This window comes from Salvelinus sp. IW2-2015, linkage group LG4q.1:29 (genome assembly GCF_002910315.2).
Source record: "Salvelinus sp. IW2-2015 linkage group LG4q.1:29, ASM291031v2, whole genome shotgun sequence".
NCBI lineage: Eukaryota > Metazoa > Chordata > Actinopteri > Salmoniformes > Salmonidae > Salvelinus > Salvelinus sp. IW2-2015.
In genome coordinates, this window is record NC_036842.1 from 10,843,609 (window position 1) to 10,865,916 (window position 22,308).

At 42.5% G+C, this 22,308-nt stretch overlaps 1 protein-coding gene across 1 annotated transcript in view; it reads right to left on the reverse strand.

The window, feature by feature from the left end:
- Nucleotides 1-156: 156 nt before the first annotated feature.
- Nucleotides 157-22,308, reverse strand: part of LOC111961434 (transcription factor RFX3-like) — a 57,149-nt gene continuing 34,997 nt past the window's right edge. Inside the window, 10 exon segments of the mRNA XM_023983699.2 lie at nt 157-5,672; nt 12,958-13,000; nt 13,111-13,264; nt 13,517-13,725; nt 13,980-14,129; nt 14,365-14,462; nt 14,583-14,737; nt 15,905-16,020; nt 20,108-20,223; nt 20,536-20,660. Of these exon segments, the coding sequence (XP_023839467.1) occupies nt 5,380-5,672; nt 12,958-13,000; nt 13,111-13,264; nt 13,517-13,725; nt 13,980-14,129; nt 14,365-14,462; nt 14,583-14,737; nt 15,905-16,020; nt 20,108-20,223; nt 20,536-20,660 (1,459 nt within the window). The 3' untranslated portion in view covers nt 157-5,379.

The following is a 22,308-nucleotide window of genomic DNA, read 5'->3' on the forward strand; positions in this document are numbered from 1 at the left end:
GCTGTCCTATTGCCTCTTGACAAAAATAGGTAGTGTAAATTTCCAGCCGATTCGACGTGTTGCCTCACCATTGATCATACAGCAGTTGATCACCAATAGTTTTATCCGTTCATCTTCTGTGTGTCCCTTCTCTATGACAACAGTCATAACAATGACTTATTTTTAACAAGAAAAAGTTTATTAATTYAAAGACAAGCCACAAATTAAGAAAACAACACTAAGCTAGCCTGAGCTCAAGTCTGAAATATTCAGAAAACCAAACATGTCTTTAATAGTTCCTATATTTCCATCATTACGACACACTGAGGGCTCTATTCAATCTATCGCTGAAGCGTTACAGATTGCGCGATAGAACTGTAAATAGTTATTTCCGATTGAGCCGACATGCAGTGTTTACCGTGAATGCAGTCTCTGCTAACGCGGGAACATTGCCTTTAAATTGAATAGAGCCCTTGGCCTTAATGTTAATATGCCTTTATAAATATAAAAGTTCCACAGTTTCATCTTTTATGTAAAATACACAATACAAATCACCCTACACTTATTGGTTTTCTCTTGCCAATATAGTATATACTAAGACGTAACTTGAAACAAAAAGAAAGTCACATGATATGTATATATAAATACAAATACATTATCCAAAACAAGAGAAATCACAAAGTACTTTTGCCAACATATCAGATGAAATAAAACTAATCGAAAAGGAACAAAACAAATATTTAAGAGACAAATAAATATCCTTTCTTCCCATTTTGTCTATATTTACATCTTGGTTACATCTTGGGGGTGGTTCATTGAAAAGGTTTCCCTAGTATCCACTGCCAAATGCTTGTGCTTGCATTAGAGCGTGCTACAGTGGGCCACAACTCACTAGACCGTCAAATGGCACTTAAAATAGATCAAGAAAATATTCAAAATCAAACTGAATAAAGCCACCATACAGCAATCAGTGAATATCATACAAAAGGAAATGATAATGACGACAATGATAGTACAGTGTTGCCATTGACAAATATCCCAGTCCAGTAGTACTCCAATCTTTCTCTTAGTTTAGTGATAATGTAAATCTGTAGTTCTCTCCTAAAGCTCCATCCAACAGCAAATATGTGGAGAAAGCCCCACCCAGTGTAAACTGTCATGTTTGGTCATTGGTCAGTGACAGTTGACCAGTAGTCAGTTGGATGAGGTCAGAATTAAGAATTAAGACTGTATGATCCCTTAGGCCCATATCCTCTTCTCCATGTGAGCAGCCATTTTCACCTCTTCCATAAAGTCTGCTCTAAAGAGCCTGTGTCTGGAACCATGGAGTCAGACCAGAGACGTTAGGCCCAGCTGTCTGGGTCAAATTAAAGGCACTGGAGTCTTGTGGATCAGTGAARCTGATGTATTCTCACCACTTCCAACTGACAGTTTGAGAATAGCTGATATGTTTTTCAGGATGTCAAGATTGTTTCCTTTTCATTTTTGTTGTCGTTGTAGTTGCTGTATCAAACATTTTACGTTAGAAATGGGCTCAATTAATCAAGGAACTAAAAAGGCCCTATTGTCTTCTAACGCCACACGTTGCCAGGAGCCGTCAGTGACGTAAGACAATGGGGAAGGCCCTATAATATTTTTTGTCCCAAACAAATAAACGTATTACTTTTTGTGAATGGTTATCTATGATTACAACATAATTTGTGTTGACAGAATTGGCTTGAGTCCAGTTTTGAAACAGGCAGGTTTGATGAGGTCGCAGAGTGAATACAGCATTTACAATCTGGCACATATTCCAAAGAAAACCAAACACAAAGTAGACGAACCAATAGATTCTAGCAGCACAAAAAGGCATGCAAGATCAAAAAAAGCACTTTCAAGATTCTAAAGCACATCTGTAAGCTGTTTGCACTCCAGGCACAAATGAATACACAATTCATCTTAACATCTTCAGTATTTTCCGGACAAAAAGGTCAATGTTCAAAGTTCAAGAGCCATCTCTAATGACATGTTAGGTGACTGTACAGTCAGGTTGAGTAAGATCTTGTAATTTCTGTGTGGTCTGAGTTTGACATGTAAACAAATGCCCAAAGCCTTCAATAAATCTGTAAGCAAGGTCAATTGCCTTTTCAGTCTAAAGTGAATGCACTATCTTCAGTGAACTAGTAAAAGGCATTATCAGTAGAATGGCCCTTTCTCATAAAGTAAATCACACAAGCACAATCTGCTAAGTACCATATATATCTAAAGAAAATGTAGTTGATCAAATAAATTCATGATCCTCTGAAAACATAATTTCCAGTTTTTTAGCAGGTACATTTTGTTTCTCAGTAGTAAAAATTGTCAGAACTCATACACTACAAGACCAAAAGTATGTGGACACCTGCTCGTCGAACATCTCATTTCAAAATCATGGGCATTAATATGGAGTTGGTCTCTCCTTTGCTGCTATAACAGCCTCCACTCTTCTGGGAAGGCTTTTAGGCCTGGCTTGCATTCASCCTTCCAATTCATCCCAAAGATGTTCAATGGGGTTGAGGTCAGGGTCTGTGCAGGCAAGTTTTTGTGCTGACGTTGCTTCCAGAGGCCGTTTGGAACTCGTTAGTGAGTGTTGCAACCGAGGACAGACAATTTTTACTCGCTACGCGCTTCAGCACTCGGTGGTCCTGYTCTGTGAACTTGTGTGGCCTACCACTTCACTTCGGAGTGATTGTTACTCCTAGAGGTTTCCACTTCACAATAACAGCACTTACAGTTGACTGGGGCAGCTCTAGCAGGGCAGAAATTTGACGAACTGACTTGTTGGAAATGACGGTGCCACGTTGAAAGTCACGGAGCTCTTCAGTGAGGCCAAACTACTGACAAAGTTTGTCTATGGAGATTGCATGGCTGTGTGATCGATGATTTTATACACCTGTCAGCAACGGCTGTGGCTGAAATAGCTGAATCCACTAATTTGAAGGGATGTCCACATACTTTTGTATATACAGTGTAATTTCATTTTCAAGACTGGTATGGATACGTGTGCATAACTTAAGAATAACTTCTCAAATAGTAAAACAAAAGCACAATAAATACCAATAAATAAAGTCTAGGCAAAGCATTGGTGCATACAGTTCTCCAGATATGAGAGTTAAACAAAAAACAGAAAGGTAATTTCAGTAGTATCAACAAGATTCTTCCAGTTCAACACCTTTTGCCAGTGTGATGTCCATCTCCTAAAAGCTATCAGTAACAGCTCAGGTACAAAATGTGTATCCAGCGTCGTCAGAAGCTGGTCCCCATGCCCCGCCCATTTCACAGTCAATCGACCAATCACAGAAGAGCTAGCTAACAACGAAACAACCACAGATGACAGATCAACCACATGAAAAACAAAACAAACAAAGATGAATACATACGTATTGTATCATCCTTATATATATCTATATATATATATCTTTAAATATCAGAAAATATCTACTTTTGGTCCACTATACAAATATGCACTTTACAACYGATAGAACAAGAGATGATGATGTGGACTGAGGACTGAGGACTGAATGGGCTAAAATGACAATGTGTATTTTTAGCTGTGTAGTGTGAGAGGCATATGGTGTTATCGTGGTGTGTCGTGGGAGTAGTATGGTTACATATGTGTGCGAGAACAAGGTTTGGTGACGTGCTGCATGTGTTAAAAGGCTGGCACCGCTGGTGTGAGGTAGGGTGACTAGTGGGTGTGCGCAAAACCCACGCTCGGACTCATTCATCCACAACAACCACAACGGCACGCGCAACCATCATCTCAATCAGGTCGAGCGCTCACGTCGGCACACGCGCACGCTTCACCCGATAGCACATGCTAAAGCAGGAGCAGGCCTCGAGAGAGAGTGAGAGCAGGAACGAGGCAACACACCCACATCGGGRTACCGAACAAACAAACAAAAAGTAATAGAACCGGCACAATCCAGAGAAAACTACAAGCACCTCTGAACGTGCACCTCCCCAGCCTTCAGTAACACCAATGAGCCAGCCCAAATCCAGCCACAAGTCACCAGAGAGAGGGCCAAAGCTGTGGCTGGGACAGTAACGCAGAATGTACTATCCCTCCCCACAACCACATAATCAGTCAGGACTACGTGGACAGCTGCAGTAAGGGTTATTAAGGCACTAGGATGAAGCTGAGGTACATAGAATCCCTGACATTGGGACAGGAAAACGGGACACGCAGCAGCCTCGCCGGGACCACTGTGGCGGCCATGATGGCTCTCATTCTCTGCCAGTTTCCTCTGGTTGGTTTGTTTTTTGGTCCATTCACAACTTAAGACATCTACCAAGATAGAAACTACAAACACACACACACACAGAGAACATGTCAGTAGATTATACGAGTCTAACTAATTACATTTTTAATCACACTATCCAGGATCTAAATCTAACCAAACCAAGGCAATAAGTCAAGAGCATCCCATACGATGCATGAAGTGCGTAGAAAAGCTAGTGTTGTAGTGGTATAGTACATCCAGTCCGTCTGTCTGTCTCACCTCGTGTTTCTATAGAGTAGCAGCACACATAAGAGTACGTCTTTCTTCATGGGCAGAACATACTTCACGGCTAGAAGCCATTAGGGGTTATCAGGGGATCATGGCTACGATTATACACTATTCAATAAATCATAGAACGCAAAACAACTGCCACATCACAAGCAATCATACATCACCGAATGTCATATCTAAACAAAGGTTTGAAATACACAGAAAAGTCAACAACCAAAAAATCTCATATCGTTCAACTCAATTCTGTCCTTAACTGGAATGTGTCAATGCTTTCTCTGTAAGAACGTATATCACCTCATGATTGGGAGGAATATCTGCTAATTTGAGAGAACAGCACCTGTGTTTTGTTTATTATATATGCACTATATACAAAACAACCCGATCTAAGAGTGAACCAAGTGTACTCTTATCAATCGATCACATCGCTCATCTGGGGCTGGTGGCTTGGATTTGAGCTTTGAATATATACCCTCCCCTCTACACAGCTAGGGTCAGTCAGTGTCTCACGTCTGGCAGCATCTCATGGGTCACCCCCCCCCCCCCTTCCAATCCTCCTCCTTCACCCAGYATCCCCTCCCAGAGGACAGAAACATGGGATGACAGCAGACAGAGGCGGCCCGCCCACATTCCTATTCACATCTAGCTCTCTTAATCTATCCACGGTTKGTGTGACGCCAGCGGCTGTGGTCATGGTGATTTTCATCGTCCTCTAGTGGCCCGGGGCGGAGGAGAGCAGAGAAAACACAGCGCATGACAGAGGGAAATAGTGCAGACGTGTGTGTGACAGCGTGACCCATAGAAATAGAGAGAGAGAGAGGGAGAGACAGACAGATCAAGAGATGAGTGGTTTGTGGGCGTCTCTCTCTCTTCAGACGGAGGCGTAGGTGTTGCCGGTGGCGCTGCAGTGGCGGATGGTGGGGGTGGCAGCAGAAGGGGTGAGGATGTGCTCAGCGTGGTCCTGGGGGGGCTGGGGCAGGGAGTGCAGGATGCCCGGCTGGACCACCCCCACCACGGGGTTACAGCCGTCCTCCAGRGCCCCCACCTGGATCACCTGGATCACCTGGTGCTCATGCTGCAACTCAGCCTTCTCCCGCTTGGCCAGCGGCTCCCCAGACTCCTCCATGTCCTCCTCCAGGTCACTGTCCATCTCACTCACCTCATCTGGAGACACAGACAAGGGGACAGGGTCAGTCAGTCAGACAGACAGGTAGACAGACAGACAGAAAGATGTACAGGGTTAGAATGCCGACTCTTTAGGATTCTCATTAGTCAGGTTGGCCCATTGTGTTTGCAGGAAAGGCTGATAGACCTGAAGAMCCGACTTTGAATTGCATAGAATTCTACGTTGGGCAGAAATGAGCATTTGGATCAGGAAAGTTTCCTCTCACAACCTCTATAAGCCCGAATGCTGAATAAAATKATACTTTAACGGTTGTCTGAGTGGTTGGTCCTTTTGAAGGAACACTATATAAACAGAAAATGATGTGGACACCCCTTCAAATTAGTGGATTCGGAACTGAGGGAGGACTASAAACATGTTTTAAACACCCTCACTAGCACATAGAAGAGAATAATTATATCTGGCACCCTCCCGTGCTACCAAAGGGGATCGGAACGTTTCAGACAACTCTTTGCCCCGAACAAGTACTTGAAGAAAACTTTCCAACGACAGGAACATCTCTTTTTGTAACAACGCAGGGGTTCCAGGCTTATTTCGAGCAACATCACAAACTGTTTTAGAGACTGATGGACAGGGCCTGGTAGTCCTCCAGTTCTCCCTGTCAGAATAAGCAACAGAGGACTTGGAAAGCATATCAATTCCTGTAGAAATGGCACTATAGTTATTGTGAGTAACCCAATTTACAGTGCCTTCGGGAAAGTATTCAGACTTTTTCCCCATTTTGTTACGTTACAGCCTTCTTCTAAAATCGATTGCCTTTTCCTCATCAATCTACACACAAAACCCCATAATGACAAAGCAATACCCCATAATGCCGCTGAAAAACATCCCCACAGCATGATGCAGCCACCACCATGCTTCATCGTAGGGATGGTGCCCTATTTCTTAAAGATGTGAMGCTTGGTTTCATCAGACCAGAGAATCATGTTTCTCATGGTCTGTGAAAGTATTCAGACTTTTTCCACATTTTGTTACGTTACAGCCTTCTTCTAAAATCGATTGCCTTTTCCTCATCAATCTCATCAGTCTTTAGGTGGCTTTTGGCAAACTCCAAGTGGGCTGTCAATTGCCTTTTACTGAGGAGTGGCTTCTGTCTGGCCACTCTACCATAAAAGCCTGATTGGTGGAGTGCTGCATAGATGGTTGTCCTTCTAGAAAGTTCTCCCATCTCCAYAGAGGAACTCTAGAGCTCGGTCAGAGTGACCATCGGGTCCTGACYAACGCCCTTCTCCCCCGATTGCTCAATTTGGCCGAGCGGCCAGCTCTAGGAAGAGTCTTGGTGGTTCCAAACATCTTCATTTAAGAATGATGGAGGCCACTGTGTTCTTGGGGATCTAYAATGCTGCAGAAATGTTTTGGTACCCTTCCCCAGATTTGTGCCTTGACACAATCCTGTCTCGGAGCTCTATGGACAATTCCTTCGACCTCATGGCTTGGTTTTTGCTCTGACATGTACGGACAACTGTGGGACATTATATAGACAGGTGTGTGCCTTTCCAAATCATGTCCAATCAATTTAATTGACCACAGGTGGACTCCGATCAAGTTGTAGAAACATCTCGACAATGATCAATGGAAACAGGATTCACCGGAGCTCATTTTCAAGTCTCATAGCAAAGGGTCTGAATACTTATGTAAATAAGGTATTTATGTATTTTATTAATACATTTGCAAAAAAAGTCAAGGGGTCTTTATACTTTCCGAAGGCACTGTATGTTCCTTTAACTCTGCCTTCTAGTGAGGTTATACAAACTGTCATCTCCTACCATTCTGATAGATTGGAGACTGTCAAAAAATGTGGTTGTAACGTTAATCATTTGGTTGTTATTCTATTGTTACCTCGAAGGTGCCCCAGATGCCAGTTACCAGATGCCCCAGTGGCAGAGTGGCCCACACTCATTGAATATGGTGCTTTTAAATGTTAGAGCAATCACAAGTAAAACCTTTCTCGTGATTGACCTCATTACTGAGCGTTAAGATGATTGCATGTTTCTCACTGAAACATAGCTGTYATCAGACTGTAGTGCCGATCTTATTGAAGCCTCCCCCTCGGACTACAGCTTTTCATACTCTATCAGCCTCTATTTTTACTAATGCTCTTAGCTCTACGGACATTTTGTTTGGCGACTTTGGGTATTTTGAGCATCATGCTATACTGTTTAAATGTCAGCCACCAATGCTGGCCATAACCCTGTATAGGCTACCAAAACACTGCCCCACTTTCTTTACTGGTTTATCTGAACTATTGCCTATTGTCCTTAAGATGATAAAATCATTGTGTTGGGCGATTTTAATATTCATGTTGACAAAGAGACTGACTCAAAGGCCATTGAATTTATGAATCTTTTGAGCTCTATGGACTTTATCCAACATGTTACCGGGCACACCCATAGCTGCAGCCCTACCAGGTTATTACCAAGGGGCTTTGTATTGACATATCCTCTATTGTTGATGTTGCTTTATCTGATCACCACTGTGTGTTTTCTACTACCTTGTTGCCCATAGCACAGGGWAATACTGAACACATTATTAAGAAACGCTATCTTACCTCTGAAGTTGCTACAGATTTTATTGAGTGTATGAACAATACTCCACCACCTATTCTGCCTTCATCTTGTGATGATTTAGTTGATAACATTAATAGCAAATTAAGGGCAACCATTGATGCCATRGCTCCAGTAAAGWTGAAAAAGGCCACATCCAAACGCAGAGCCCCTTGGATAAGTGAGGAAACTAATCAAATAAAAAGAAATTGCACAAAGGCAGAGCGGAAGTGGTGAAAGTAAARGTTGCAGGTCTATTATGATATTCTGAGAGCGCAAGTTGGCAATTAGAATTGCCAGACGGGCTCATTTTTCTAACTTGATCACTATTAATCAGAATAATTAGAGAGCACTCTTCACGACCATTGGTGGCCTGATAAATCCCACCCCCGCAAACCTATGAGAACTTTCCTCCACATCGAAATGTGATGAGTTTGTGGCATATTTCAGTCAAGGCCTGATGAGAAGTTGACACAGACATGCGCAGGAAAGTGATATCACAACTTAAGCCTTCAACCTRATTTCTCAATCCTATCCTCACCACTTTCTTTAAAACGGTTTTTAATTGCATATCTGAAGAAGTGCAAGCTATTGTTAATCACTCCCTGTTCACAGGCACTTTCCCCACTGCACTAAAAACTGCTATGGTGAAACCCCTTCTGAAGAAAAGTCATCTAGATTCTTCAGCTCTTAGCAATTCTCAACCTTCCATTCTCTGCCAACCTCAAACCTTCCATTCTTAAGAARAATTCGGGATGAATTGGTGTTCAAAAAGCTAAAATATTGTTTTAAGTGCCAACTGTATTGCCAAGTGAAAAATTCCAATCTGGTTTTTGTGCCCACCACAGCACAGAGAAAGCCTTGGTTAAAGTGGTAAATTATCTTGACAGATAACAGCTCTCGGTCGTTGTACTCTTAGATTTAAGTGCTGCATTCGACACTGTTGATCATGATGTCTTTCTGGACAGACTGGAGAGGTAGGTTGGYCTCTCAGGTCCAGTTCTAAATTAGTTTAGGACCAATTTAACCAGTCAATTCGTTTTTTTATCACCCTTAGTGAACATAACTATCACATGTGGCGTTCCACAAGGTTCGATTTTGGGTCTGGTACTGTTCAGTTTATATGTTATGCCTTGACAGCATTATCAGAAAGCACAGCATTGATTTTCACACCTACGCAGACGATACACAACTTTACATTTCTGTGTCACCTGAGGATTTTAGCTCCACAGATAAATTATTGGACTGTATTACTGATTTAAATACTTGGATGGCTCACAACTTCCTCCAGCTAAATCAAGACAAAGGTACTTGGAGCCGAAGCACAGAGAGAGAATCTAGCCGCACATTTGARTTCACAAGCAATAAAGATAAAACAGCAGGTAAAARAAAAACGGTGTTATTTTAGATTGTGAACAACATTTTGAGTCACACATTAGGAAAGTGACCAAAATAGCTTTTTACCACCTGAGGAAAATTGCCAAGGTGCGGCTGTTTCTCTCTCAGGCTGATACAGAGAGACTCATCCATGCTTTTACTACAAGCAGGCTTGACTACTGTAATGCTCTCCTGTCTGGTCCACCTTAGAAAGACATTGGTCAACTGCAAAACATACAGAATGCTGCAGCACGGGTACTGACCAAGACCAGACGGAGAGCACACATTACACCAGTTTAAGGTCTCTGCATTTTAAGATGCAATCTTAATTTTAAGATTCTTCTACTGTTTTTAAACCAATCCACGATTGCTCATCCCAATACATGTCAGACATGCTTTTAAGTTATGTACCCAGTAGGTCCCTCAGGTCCTCTGGCCTTTTAACTATCCCAAAGCCTAGGACCAAGAGGCATGGAGAGGCAGCCTTTAGTTATTATGCCCACAGCCTCAGGAATAGCCTACCAGAGAACCTGAGGGGGGCCAAAAACTGTGGACATATTTAAAAGAGATCTTAAAAGCACCTTACATGCTGACCACACCGATCGCATCGTGTGCACGAGCGKTGCAAAATTAATGTAAGCATACACGTGGATACACGTGGATTAAATTATTGCGTGCGCCAACGAGCGCCTGTGTTGCCAAGCGCTAAAATAGAAGTCAGWTCCATTTGTTACGCTGAACGCGGTGCAAGTCCTGCCTCTTCCATCTCCTCATTGGTTTATAGAAGCAGATATCCACGTGCCATCTCCTCATTGGTTATACCCACGTGGGTGATTGAAAATGAACTGAGTTTGGTCGGTCGTCGTGGTAACTATGAAAGTGAGATGCCAATCACCATATRAAGTCCAAAGAAAAAAAAGCCTGGAAGGAGGAGAGATGACTACAAACGATTCGGTTGACCGTTTTGTGTGGATTAATTATCGGAGTAGAGGACCTTGCACATTTCAGGTAAAATAACTCAACATTTATATCCCAGGACAAATTAGCTACCTACAGCAAGCTAGCTAAATAGGACAAATTAGCTAGCAACTGCAAGCTAACTAGCTAAATTGCCATAAATGTTTAATGTTTTTCGACCTGTCCCCAAATGAATATAATTGGTTCAGAGTTTGTTTTGATATTTCAACCTGCGTGTCGTGATCGCGTTTGGTGTGGGGGGACAAAATCTATTTGCGGACGGTTTGGCTACAGTGTTAGGGTTCATTTTAGTTCAGTTTGTGTCATTCTTTTGTTTTTTTATCTAATGTATGTTGTGTAGTAAATATATATATTTTCTTTCTGTRAAGCACATTGCGTTGCATTCCATGTCTGAAATGTGCTGTATAAAGAAAGCTTGATTTGAATTCAGCCACACCCATTGCTGACAGATGTATAAAATTGAGCACACAGGMATTCAAACTCCAGACACACATTGGCAGTAGAATGACCTTACTGAAGAGCTCAGTGACTTTCAACGTGGAACTGTCATAGGATGCCACCTTTCCAACAAGTCAGTCAAATTTCTCCCCTGCTAGGAGCTGCCCCGGTCAACTGTAAGGGCTGTTATTGTGAAGTAGAAACGTCTAGGAGCAACGGCTCAGCCGCGAAGTGGTAGGCCACACAAGCTTACAGAACGGGACCGCCGAGTGCTGAAGCGCGTAAAAATTGTCTGTCCTCCATTGCAACACTCACTACCGAGTTCCAAACTGCCTCTGGAAGCAACGCCAGCACAAGAACTGTTCATCAAGAGCTTCATGAAATGGGTTTCCATGGCYGAGCAGTCGCACACAAGCCTAAGATCACCATGCGCAATGCCAAGCATCGGCTGGAATGGCGAAAGTCTGGAGTGATGAATCACGCTTCACCATCTGGCAGTCCGACTGACAAATCTGAGTTTGGCAGATGCCAGGAGAACAGTACCTGCCCCAATGCATAGTGCCAACTGTAAAGTTTGGTGGAGGAGGAATAATGGTCTGGGGATGTTTTTCAAGGTTTCAGCTAGGCCCCTTAATTCCAGTGAAGGGAAATCTTAATGCTACAACATACAATGACATTCTAGACGAATCTGTGCCTCCAACTTTGTGGCAACTGTTTGGGGAAGGCCCTTTCCTGTTTCAGCATGACAATTCCCCCGTGCACAAAGCGAGGTCCATACAGAAATAGTTTGTCAAGATCGGTGTGGAAGAACTTGACTGGCCTGYACAGAGCCCTGATCTCAACCCCATCGAACACATTTYGGATGAATTGGTACGCCGACTGCGGGCCAGGCCTAATCGACCAACATCAGTGCCCGACCTCACTAAGGCTCTTGTGGCTGAATGGAAGAAAGTCCCCAAATCAATGTTCCAACATCTAGTGGAAAGCCTTCCCAGAAGAGTGGAGGCTGTTATATGCAGCAAAGGGAGGACCAACTCCATATTAATGCCCATGATTTTTGAATGAGATGTTCGACAAGCAGGTGTCCACATACTTTTGTGAGACAAAATATCTTCAGAGTARTGTTATCAACCCGACCTTCAGTATGTTGGTCTGCACATAGTTTGTATTTCCAGTTTGTATTTCCGGTTTTTATTTTCAATACTGATGCAATTCGCACGTGACAAAAACTTTCACAATACGGATGAGCCTAACCGAACGGCAACCACTTCTAGCTGATTGGGAGGAAACGTGTTTTGGTCGACTACATCCGGTTACATTCAGCTATTGTTTACATATTGTGCATTACGTGCAACATATGGAAAATACAAGCGACAGAAYCAACAGGCGCCACAAGAAGTCGGGTAAACAACCCTTTCCTGTGGACACCCTATCGCCACCTCCTACTGCCAAAAGGACCAACAGCATGTACAACCGTTAAAATAAGTGTAAATATCATCTTACTCAACATTCTGCCTTGTAGAGACTATTGCTTATTTTTTAACAGCGACTTCTTTCTGACTGATATTCATGAGGTAACCACCGCAACAGTCTGGTGTTTAGGCACGGCAACTGTTTAACAAAAGTTCCTCGCCTTTTCTCATGAACATCTTAGTATTAAACGTAACTTCACAGAAATGTGAAAGGATCCAATAGCTTCTCGGCTGCAACTGACCATAACATTTTTGAACGGGTAATAATTGAAACTGCTATTCTCTAAGTTGCAGCACGTTGAGACGAAGGTAGAAGGAGGTACGACGCGGAACAAAAGAAGAATGACGCACAGCAATGCTGAACGGACATGGCTTCAAAGGGCTTAATAACTCCATGTAATGTGGAAGCAGAAGCCTACAGAGACTTAGCCTGTAGACACAGCTTGGGGTTGGCTTACCTTTGTCCATGTAAGCAGGCGACATGGCGTTGAGGTCATCGAACTGCAATACATTAAGCAGCACAAAGAAACCATACTGAGACTGAGCCAAGGAGTAATGGGAACATTACAATTATGTGCGTGTGTGGTGTGTTCATTTCATCGGGGCCTTACTTCTCCCATGACACCGATGGGCGTCTCGCCGGTTGCCTGGGCGACGCGGTGTTCCACCAGGTAGAACATGTACTCGTCGTAGAGCAGGCGGATCAGGTGGAACGAGCCGAAACTGGCCGCGCTGCGCAGAGTCAGGTCTCGAATCACCATGGAGCTGACAAAGAGATGGACAACGAGATCAACCACTGGAAAACTTCTAATTAGCTGTCAAACCAAATCAATTGATATGATAAACAATAAATATCACAACACACTACTTAAATTGGTTGAGGGAGCAAAAACATATATATTTTTTAAGTGTGTACGTTGTATTTTCCGTGAGTTGCGTACCAAAATAAGACATTTTTTGATCTCATGATCTCATCTATGATCTCATTCAATTTCTATGGACAGTACAGTAGCTGACCTGTAGAAGGACCACTTGAGCAGGAACTGCCGCGCAGCCCTGGGGAAGCTGGGCCGGTCCTCGAAGGGCTGTAGGACCTGGGTCACCACGTTGTCCAGCCAGGCAGCCCACTGCTCCAGAGAGCTCTGCTGCTGCAGGGTGGCCTTGAAGTCCTGCTCTAACCTCTGAACCACACCCTCCTCACACTGACAAACCCACGACGCCTGCTCCTAAAGAAAGAGAGAGCGAGAGAGAGAGGACGGATCAGGGTGGGATAACACAAACAAACATACAAAAACACAGATGCACACGCACCCCTTGATGAAATAAACAGCAACCTCAAGCGGGGAGAGGATATAGAGATAATGACAGATGGCTATACAGACGTGTCCCTCTAACTAAATACACAGACAGGCAGACCAAACCACATCCAGGCAGATGGAGGGACAAGCAGACAGACAGCCAGCCAGAGGGACAGACGGACCTGCACGTTGGCGAAGTCGACGCGATTGAGGTCGCTGAGCATCTGATTGATCTGGGAGGTGTTCTGCAACACGGCGCGGGCTGCCTGGGCCAGGTGGTTCAGACTAGTGTAACGACGCATCGTCTGAGAAAAGGCACTAACAGCGGCAACCTGCAGCCAATCAAACACACAGAGGATCAAACAGCAGCCAATTAAAATCAGACCAAGACCAGTCAGAAAAGATAAAAGAGAGGAAAGTCAGGATCAAACAAAATAGAGGCAATTTAAGTTTATTTGCCAATATGTGTGTGTGTGAGTGAGTGAGTGAGTGAGTGAGTGAGTGAGTGAGTGAGTGAGTGAGTGAGTGAGTGAGTGAGTGAGTGTGAGCGAGAGAGAGTGTCTGTACCTTGGTTTGGATCATTCTCTGTGGAATGACGTTCATGGCATTGTTGAGCCAGCCTTCCAGGCTTTTGGCAAAGTTGCGGATGGCTTGAGTCAAGGCACCTAGAGAGGGACAGATACAGAGGACAGAAGTCTATATAAAGATCACCATTTTAATTCTGATACCCAACTAGGAATGAGCGAGAAAGTGTGTGTGTGTGACTGTGTGTGTCAGCCACTCACTGGGGATAGGTCTGAGGACATCAGGAATGAGGATCTCCACTAGGGCCTGGTACATCAGGTGGTCACAGGAACTCATCCACTTGAGCACAGCCTCGTTCCTACAGAGCACCACCAGCCTGGAGCAGGGCAAACGGCCCTCAATCTCACTCATACCACTGTGGAGACAGAGTTCAAAGTTACACATACTCATCTTATATACTGGATCAGATTCACCTCAATCTCACTCGGCCTACTGTGGGGTTGAGTCATTACTGAATTATTTTATGTAGCAAATCAAATATTAAACCTGGTAAACAATTAATTTAAACCAGGTATTTATTTGAAACAGGTGTTTATTTGCTGAAAAGTGTGCCGTTGCCCAGCTATTAAAAAGGGACAAGCGGCTATTTGCATTTGATTGAAGTTTTACAGTAGTTACGGGGGTCGTGCACTGTCCCAATGAATTCACTCACCCATATAAAAAATATATTATATATATWTTTTTTWATCCCACCAAAGTGCACTAGGCCTTTTTTGCTCCTGTATGAGCGGAGAAAAATACTCCTCAGCAGAGCAGAGAAAAATACTCCTCAGCAGAGCAGAGAGAAATACTCCTCAGCAGAGCAGAGAGAAATACTCCTCAGCAGAGCAGAGAGAAATACTCCTCAGACGTGTGCACTGATCAAAGGATATTTGAAGCATTCAAGAAGAATCGGAGTCGAGGCCAACTTAATCTCGGGTTAACCCAGAACTAAAGTCAGCGGCCCGATTTAAGTTCTGGTTCCAAACAGACAGTCCATACACAGACAGGGATCAAGAAATGCTAGAACGAGGAGCTCCGCCCTCTCTCTTTGCAAGCTATGGGCCAAATATCCCCTCCCCTTCCGAAATATGAAAGATGCTAACATCTGCAAAATTCTAATTTGTCCAAATAACCAGAGACGAAAAACCCAAACACCAGAACTACTGCTTCTCGTTATCCTACACATCCCTTTCAGTCCAAACAAATTCTACGATACTAGTCATCTGTCTACGAGATACAGGTGATAATGTGTATTGCTAATAGTATACCTGATAATATGGAGCATGCATAGGCTATGAGCATGTTCCAATATGTAAAAATAATTTTTGCAAATAATTTTACCAATATGATATTGGGCTCATTTCTCAAGGTAGAAATTATATTTTAGATGGTGTCAACATAATTTAATTTTCATATATTGGAACATGCTCATAGCCTATAATTGTGGAGTCACCAGAATTTTAAAAAGTCACCAGAACTGACCTTCAAGAGAGAGGGAGAGAACGAGAGAGAAACCGAGAGAGAAACCGAAAGAGCTGACCTGTTTTCTGTGATGGTGGTGCCCTCCACTAAGTCAGAGGGGGAATAGCGCCAGAATGTCTGCCACAGCTTCTCTATTAGACTGAACTGGAGGTTCACCACCACATCCAGGATGGCCTGCAAGAGAGACATGGTCAGCATCACACAACTGAGCTGAATAACTATTCACAGTCAAGCTGATTAGTGTGGATGAGCTGGTGTGGATCAATGAAGATGAAGACTTGTAAATATCATGCATGCCAAAGAAAGCTCCCATTAATCTGCACATGGGGGCTGATTCAGACATGGAAAATCTGTTTATTTGTGTTTTTTTAAAACACCTTTTGATTCAAGTACTTCTCAGTAGTTGGTATTCAGACTTACCTTATGGGTGTGGCTCCCTTGCGCATACTGAATACATTCAATTCAACTGCTGAAAACCCCTCACTCTTGCTGGCCAATAGATTTTCTCGTGGAGTGTTCGCTCAATAGGGTTTTATCTAAAGCCATCCCTTTAAGATTAAAAAATACTCTGATCTTGTAGATTACTTAGGGTTGGGAATGTATTTATGAATACATTTTTAAAAAAGATTGAGGAGAGCCTTTACACACTAAATATATTGTTGCATAAAACAATACAGTGGTTTGATTCATCCTGAAAGTTGCCATATTCAATCCATGAATTATTGGAAGGTGAGAAAAGTATACAACGGTGGGGGTCGGTGCCGTTTAAGATGAAGGAGGACGATATTTGTTTTTATGAGCATGGCCTTATTTTTATTACAGCATATTGGATGACTGTTATTCATATTCCATTCACCTAGCTCAATGTAACATCGATAGTTCTAGGCTACTACATGATACTCACATTTTCCCTATACCCATCATGAGGTTGCTACAACCTAGCCTATGAATGAAAGTTTACAACGTARGTGCACACAGGTCGAGAGAAAGATTTGAGGTGACAGACAGTGACACATTCAAAACAGCCTTGCACACTCTTGCCTGCATCTAGCTGATTTAGGGTGTAATCATTAGTTTAAAAGTTGCAAACAAGTTTCTATTGGACAAATTCAGGTATGTTTATCCCCATTTCATTCCGTATGCTTCTGTTTAAGAATATTTTTCAACAGAATCGGTGGAATGAATACACCCTGATCACACGAAAATAGTTCAATTTCATAGCCACATACAGTGGGGCAAAAAAGTATTTAGTCAGCCACCAATTGTGCAGGTTCTCCCACTTAAAAAGATGAGAGAGGCCTGTAATTTTCATCACGGGGTGAGATCTTGCGTGGAGCCCCAGATCGAGGGAGATTATCAGTGGTCTTGTATGTCTTCCATTTCCTAATAATTGCTCCCACAGTTGATTTCTTCAAACCAAGCTGCTTACCTATTGCAGACTCAGTCTTCCCAGCCTGGTACACTGTTAAACAGCCACCACTAACATTGAGTGGCTGCTGCCAACATACTGACTCAACACCAGCTCACTTTAATAATGGAAATTGATCAAAAATGTATCACTTGCCACTTTAAACAATGCCACTTAATATAATGAATATGTATATACTGTACTCTATATCATCTACTGCATCTTGCCATCTTTATGTAATACATGTATCACTAGCCACTTTAAACTATGCACTTTTATGTTTCCATACCCTAAATTACTCATCTCATATGTATATACTGTACTCGATACCATCTACTGCATCTTGCCTATGCCGTTCTGTACCATCACTCATTCATATATCTTTATGTACATATTCTTTATCCCTTTACACTTGTGTGTATAAGGTAGTAGTTGTGGAATTGTTAGGTTAGATTACTCGTTGGTTATTACTGCATTGTCGGAACTAGAAGCACAAGTATTTCGCTACACTCGCATTAACATCTACTAACCATGTGTATGTGACAAATAAGATTTGATTTGATTAGCTAAAGTAACGTCATAGTCAACATAGCTAATAGAACTAACGCGTTAGTAAACCGGCTACAATCATGCTGTATGGGGTACAGTTAGTAAGCAGATACACCTGTGGGGCCCGGTGGCAATGCATCTCTCTGTTTGAGTAGGCTAAACTAGCTAGCTGCATTTGCTAGCTAAGTAATTGAAAGTAAAACAAATGTATAAAAAAAGACTCATGAATTTGTTCAAAACTGCTCAACTTTTGTCTTTCTCTTTGAGTCTACTACTCACCACATTTTATTACCAGTTAGCTGGTAGCTTATGCTATCAGTACTAGATTTTTAATGTATTTTTTATTTATTTTACCTTTTTCACGTTTGGATGAAAAGCATACCCAAATTCAACTGCCAGCTACTCATCCCCAGAAGATAAGATATGCATATCATTAGTAGATTTGGATAGAAAACACTTTGAAGTTTCTAAAACTGTTTGAATCATGTCTGTGAATATAACAGAACTTATTTAGCAGGCAAAACCCCGAGGACAAACCATTCAGTTTTTTTTTTTTGAGGTCACTCTCTTTTCAATGGATTTTCATTGAGAATCCAGATTTCTAATTGACCTTCTTGCAGTTCCTACCGCTTCCACTGGATGTCAACAGTCTTTAGAAATTGGTTGAGGGTTTTTCCTTTGTGTAATGAAGAAGTACGGCCATCTTCAACGAGGGTCACTTGTTGTGTACTGTTTGTTAGAGGCGCGTGACCAGAAAGCTAGCTACAGTTTGTTTTAATCCTGTATTGAACACAGATCATCCCGTCTTCAATTTGATCGATTATTTACGTTAAAAAATACCTAAAGTTGTATTACAAAAGTAGTTCAGTTTTAGTCACGTTGCTCAAGTTGGAACCTGTGTTTTTCTGGATCAAACGCGCCAAATAATGGGACATTTTGGATATATATCGACGGAATTAATCGAACAAAAGGACCATTTGTGATGTTAATGGGACATATTGGAGTGCAACAACAAGAAGCTCGTCAAAGGTAAGGCATGAATTATATTTTTATTTCTGAGTTTTGTGTCGCACCTGCAGGGTTGAAATATGCTTCTCTCTTTGTTTACTATGATGCTCCTCAGATAATAGAATCGTTTGCTTCCGCCAAAAGCCTATTTGAATTCTGACATGTTGGCTGGATCTCACACCAGTGTAGCTTTAATTTGGTATCTTTCATGTGTGATTTAATGAAAGTTTGATTTTTATAGTAATTTATTGAATTTGGCGCTCTGCATTTTCTCTGGCTTTTGGCCAGTGAGACAGTAGCGTCCGCCTAAACTTAGATTTTTGGATATAAATATGACCTTACCGAACAAAACATACATGTATTGTGTAACATGAAGTCCTATGAGTGTCATCTGATGAAGTCATCAAAGGTTAGTGATTATTTTATCTCTATTTCTGCTTTTGTTACTCCTCTCTTTGGCTGGAAAAATGGCTGTGTTTTCCTGTGGCTATGTACTGGCCTACATAATCGCAAGGTGTGCTTTTGCCGTAGATCCTTTTGAAATCAGACATGTGGCTGGATCACACAAGTGTAGCTTTATTTGGTGGTCTTCATGTGTGATTTCATGAAAGTTTGATTTTATAGTAATTTATTTGAATTTGGCGCTCTGCATTTTTACTTGCTTTTGGCCAAGTGGACGTTAGCGTCCCCAATTCCCAGAGAAGTTAACAGTTCATCCCAAGCCATAAGACTGCTGACCTATTAATCAAATGGCCACCGGACTATTGATTTGACCCCCCCCCCCTCCATTTGTTTTGTACACTGCTGCTACTCGCTGTTTATTATCTATGCATAGTCACTTCACCCCTACCTACATGTACAAATTCCCTCTAACCTGTACCCCCGCACACTGACTCAGTACCCCCTGTATATAGCCTAGTTATTACTATGTTAATTTTTATTATTGTTTAGTTTATTTGGTAAATATTTTCTTAACTCATCTTGAACTGCACTGTTGGTTAAGGTCTTGTAAGTACGCATTTCACTGTAAGGTCTACACTTGTTGTATTCGGCGCATGTGACAAAGTTTGATTTGATTTGTAGATACACATTTCTGCAATCTCCACCCAATACCTGTTGGGCACATTCGATTCCCCTTGCTTAAGTTCTACGTCAGAATGTGTGCAGAGAGGAAAGTGCATGAAAACAGAATGAAGTTACATTTACATGCGCGTATCTCTGGTCTGAATTTACCCCGTAGAGAATAATACAAACTTTCCTGTAGAACTTTGTTAGAGGTGATGTATAATCTCTGACCTCACAGTGCTCTCTGTAGAGTGACTGGAGAGCTTTGATGTCGTCTGGGCCGATGTTGTCCACGTTGGTCTCTCCCAGGTCCAGCTCCATAAAGTCTGGCAGCGCCCGGGACGCGTCTGTCAGGAAGAGACGTATGTAAATCAGACAAGGTCAACAACAACCGTTATGAATCCAGTATAAAGCAAAGGAACACAGGGTTGATTTTTAACAAGGAAATACTGAAGGCTGAGAAAATCCTATCAGTGGTTCATTGCAGAATATAACCCGACAGGGGAACCCTTACTGCACTCAGMGGAGGAGCATTTTCATGAAGTGGTATCACAACTTATTGTGTCATAACAAGGGAACATCAAACAGTAGCAGTCTATTGCTGCTGAAAGTCACYGAGTCAGTCTACACACACAGATGCATACACACCGCTCACTCACCCAGGTACTGCTGGTGGTGCTGGCTCTGTGCAATGACGGTCTGCTCCGCTGCACTGGGGRTGTGCTGGCCTCCGCCTGAGAAGTTCTCCCCAGACACACCATCAACCTTCTGCACCGGCTTAAACCTACAATGACAATGCCTCAGTCAGTACTGTTTGTATATGTACACTGAGTATACCAAACATTAGGAACACCTTCCTAATATTGAGTWGAACACCCTTTTCCCCTCAGAACAGCCTCAATTCGTCGGGGCATGGACTCTACAAGGTGTCGAAATCGTTCAACAGGGATGCTGGCCCATGTTGACTCCAATTTGTTTMTTTTTTTTATTTAACCTTTATTTAACCAGGTAGGMTATTTGAGAACAAGTTCTCATTTACAACTGCGACCTGGCCAAGATAAAGCAAAGCAGTGCGACACAAACAACAACACAGTTACACACGGAATAAACAAACGTACAATCAATAACACAATAGAAAAAAATCTATATACAGTGTGTGAAAATGAGGAAAGATTAGGGAGGTAAGGCAATAAATAGGCCGTAGTGGCGAAGTAATTACAATGTGGCAATTAAACACTGGAGTGATAGATGTGCAGAAGATGAATGTGCAAGTAGAGATACTGGGGTGCAAAGGAGCAAAAAATAAATAACAATATGGGAATGAGGTAGTTGGATGGGCTATTTACAGATGGGCTATGTACAGGTACAATGATCTGTGAGCTGCTCTGACAGCTGATACTTAAAGTTGGCGAGGGAGATATGAGTCTCCAGCTTCAGTGATTTTTGCAATTCGTTCCAGTCCAATTGGCTAGCAGAGAACTGGAAGGAAAGGCGGCCAAAGGAGGAATAGGATTTGGGGGTGACCAGTGAAATATACCTGCTGGAGCGCGTGCTACAGGTGGGTGTGCTATGGTGACCAGTGAGCTGAGATAAGGCGGGCTTTACCTAGCAAAGACTTATAGATGACCTGAAGCCAGCGGGTTTGGCGACGGATATGAAGCGAGGGCCAGCCAACGAGAGCATACAGGTCGCAGTGGTGGGTAGTATATGGGGCTTTGGTGACAAACGGATGGCACTGTGATAGACCGCATCCAATTTGCTGAGTAGAGTGTTGGAGGCTATTTTGTAAATGACATCGCCGAAGTCATGCTTCCCACAGCTGTGTCAAGTTGGCTGGATGTCCTTTGGATGGTGGACCATTCTTGATACACACAGGAAACTGTTGAGCGTGAAAAATCCAGCAGTTGCAGTTTCTGACACACAAACCGGTACGCCTGGCACCTACTACCATACCTCGTTAAACAGACACTTCAATCTTTTGTCTTGCCCATTCACCCTCTGAATGGCACACATACACAATCCATGTCTCAATTGTCTCAAGGCTAAAAAGTCCTTCGTTGACCTGTCTCCTCCACTTAATCTACACTGATTGAAGTGGATTTAACAAGTGACATCAATAAGGGATCATAGCTTTCACCTGGATTCAACTGGTTAATCTAGGTCATGAAAAAAGCAGGGTTCTTAATGTCAGTGTAAGTATGTACAGTACATTCGGAAAGTATTCAGACCCCTTCCCTTTTTCCACATTGTTACGTTACAGCCTTATTGTAAAATGCATTAAAAAAWAWWTWAWAATCCTCAATCTACACACAATACCCCATAACGAAAAAGCGAAAAACTTTTTTTTTAATAAACTGAAATACCTTCATTTACATAAGTATTCAGCCCCTTTGCTATGAGACTCGAAATTTATCCCAGGTGCATCCGGTTTT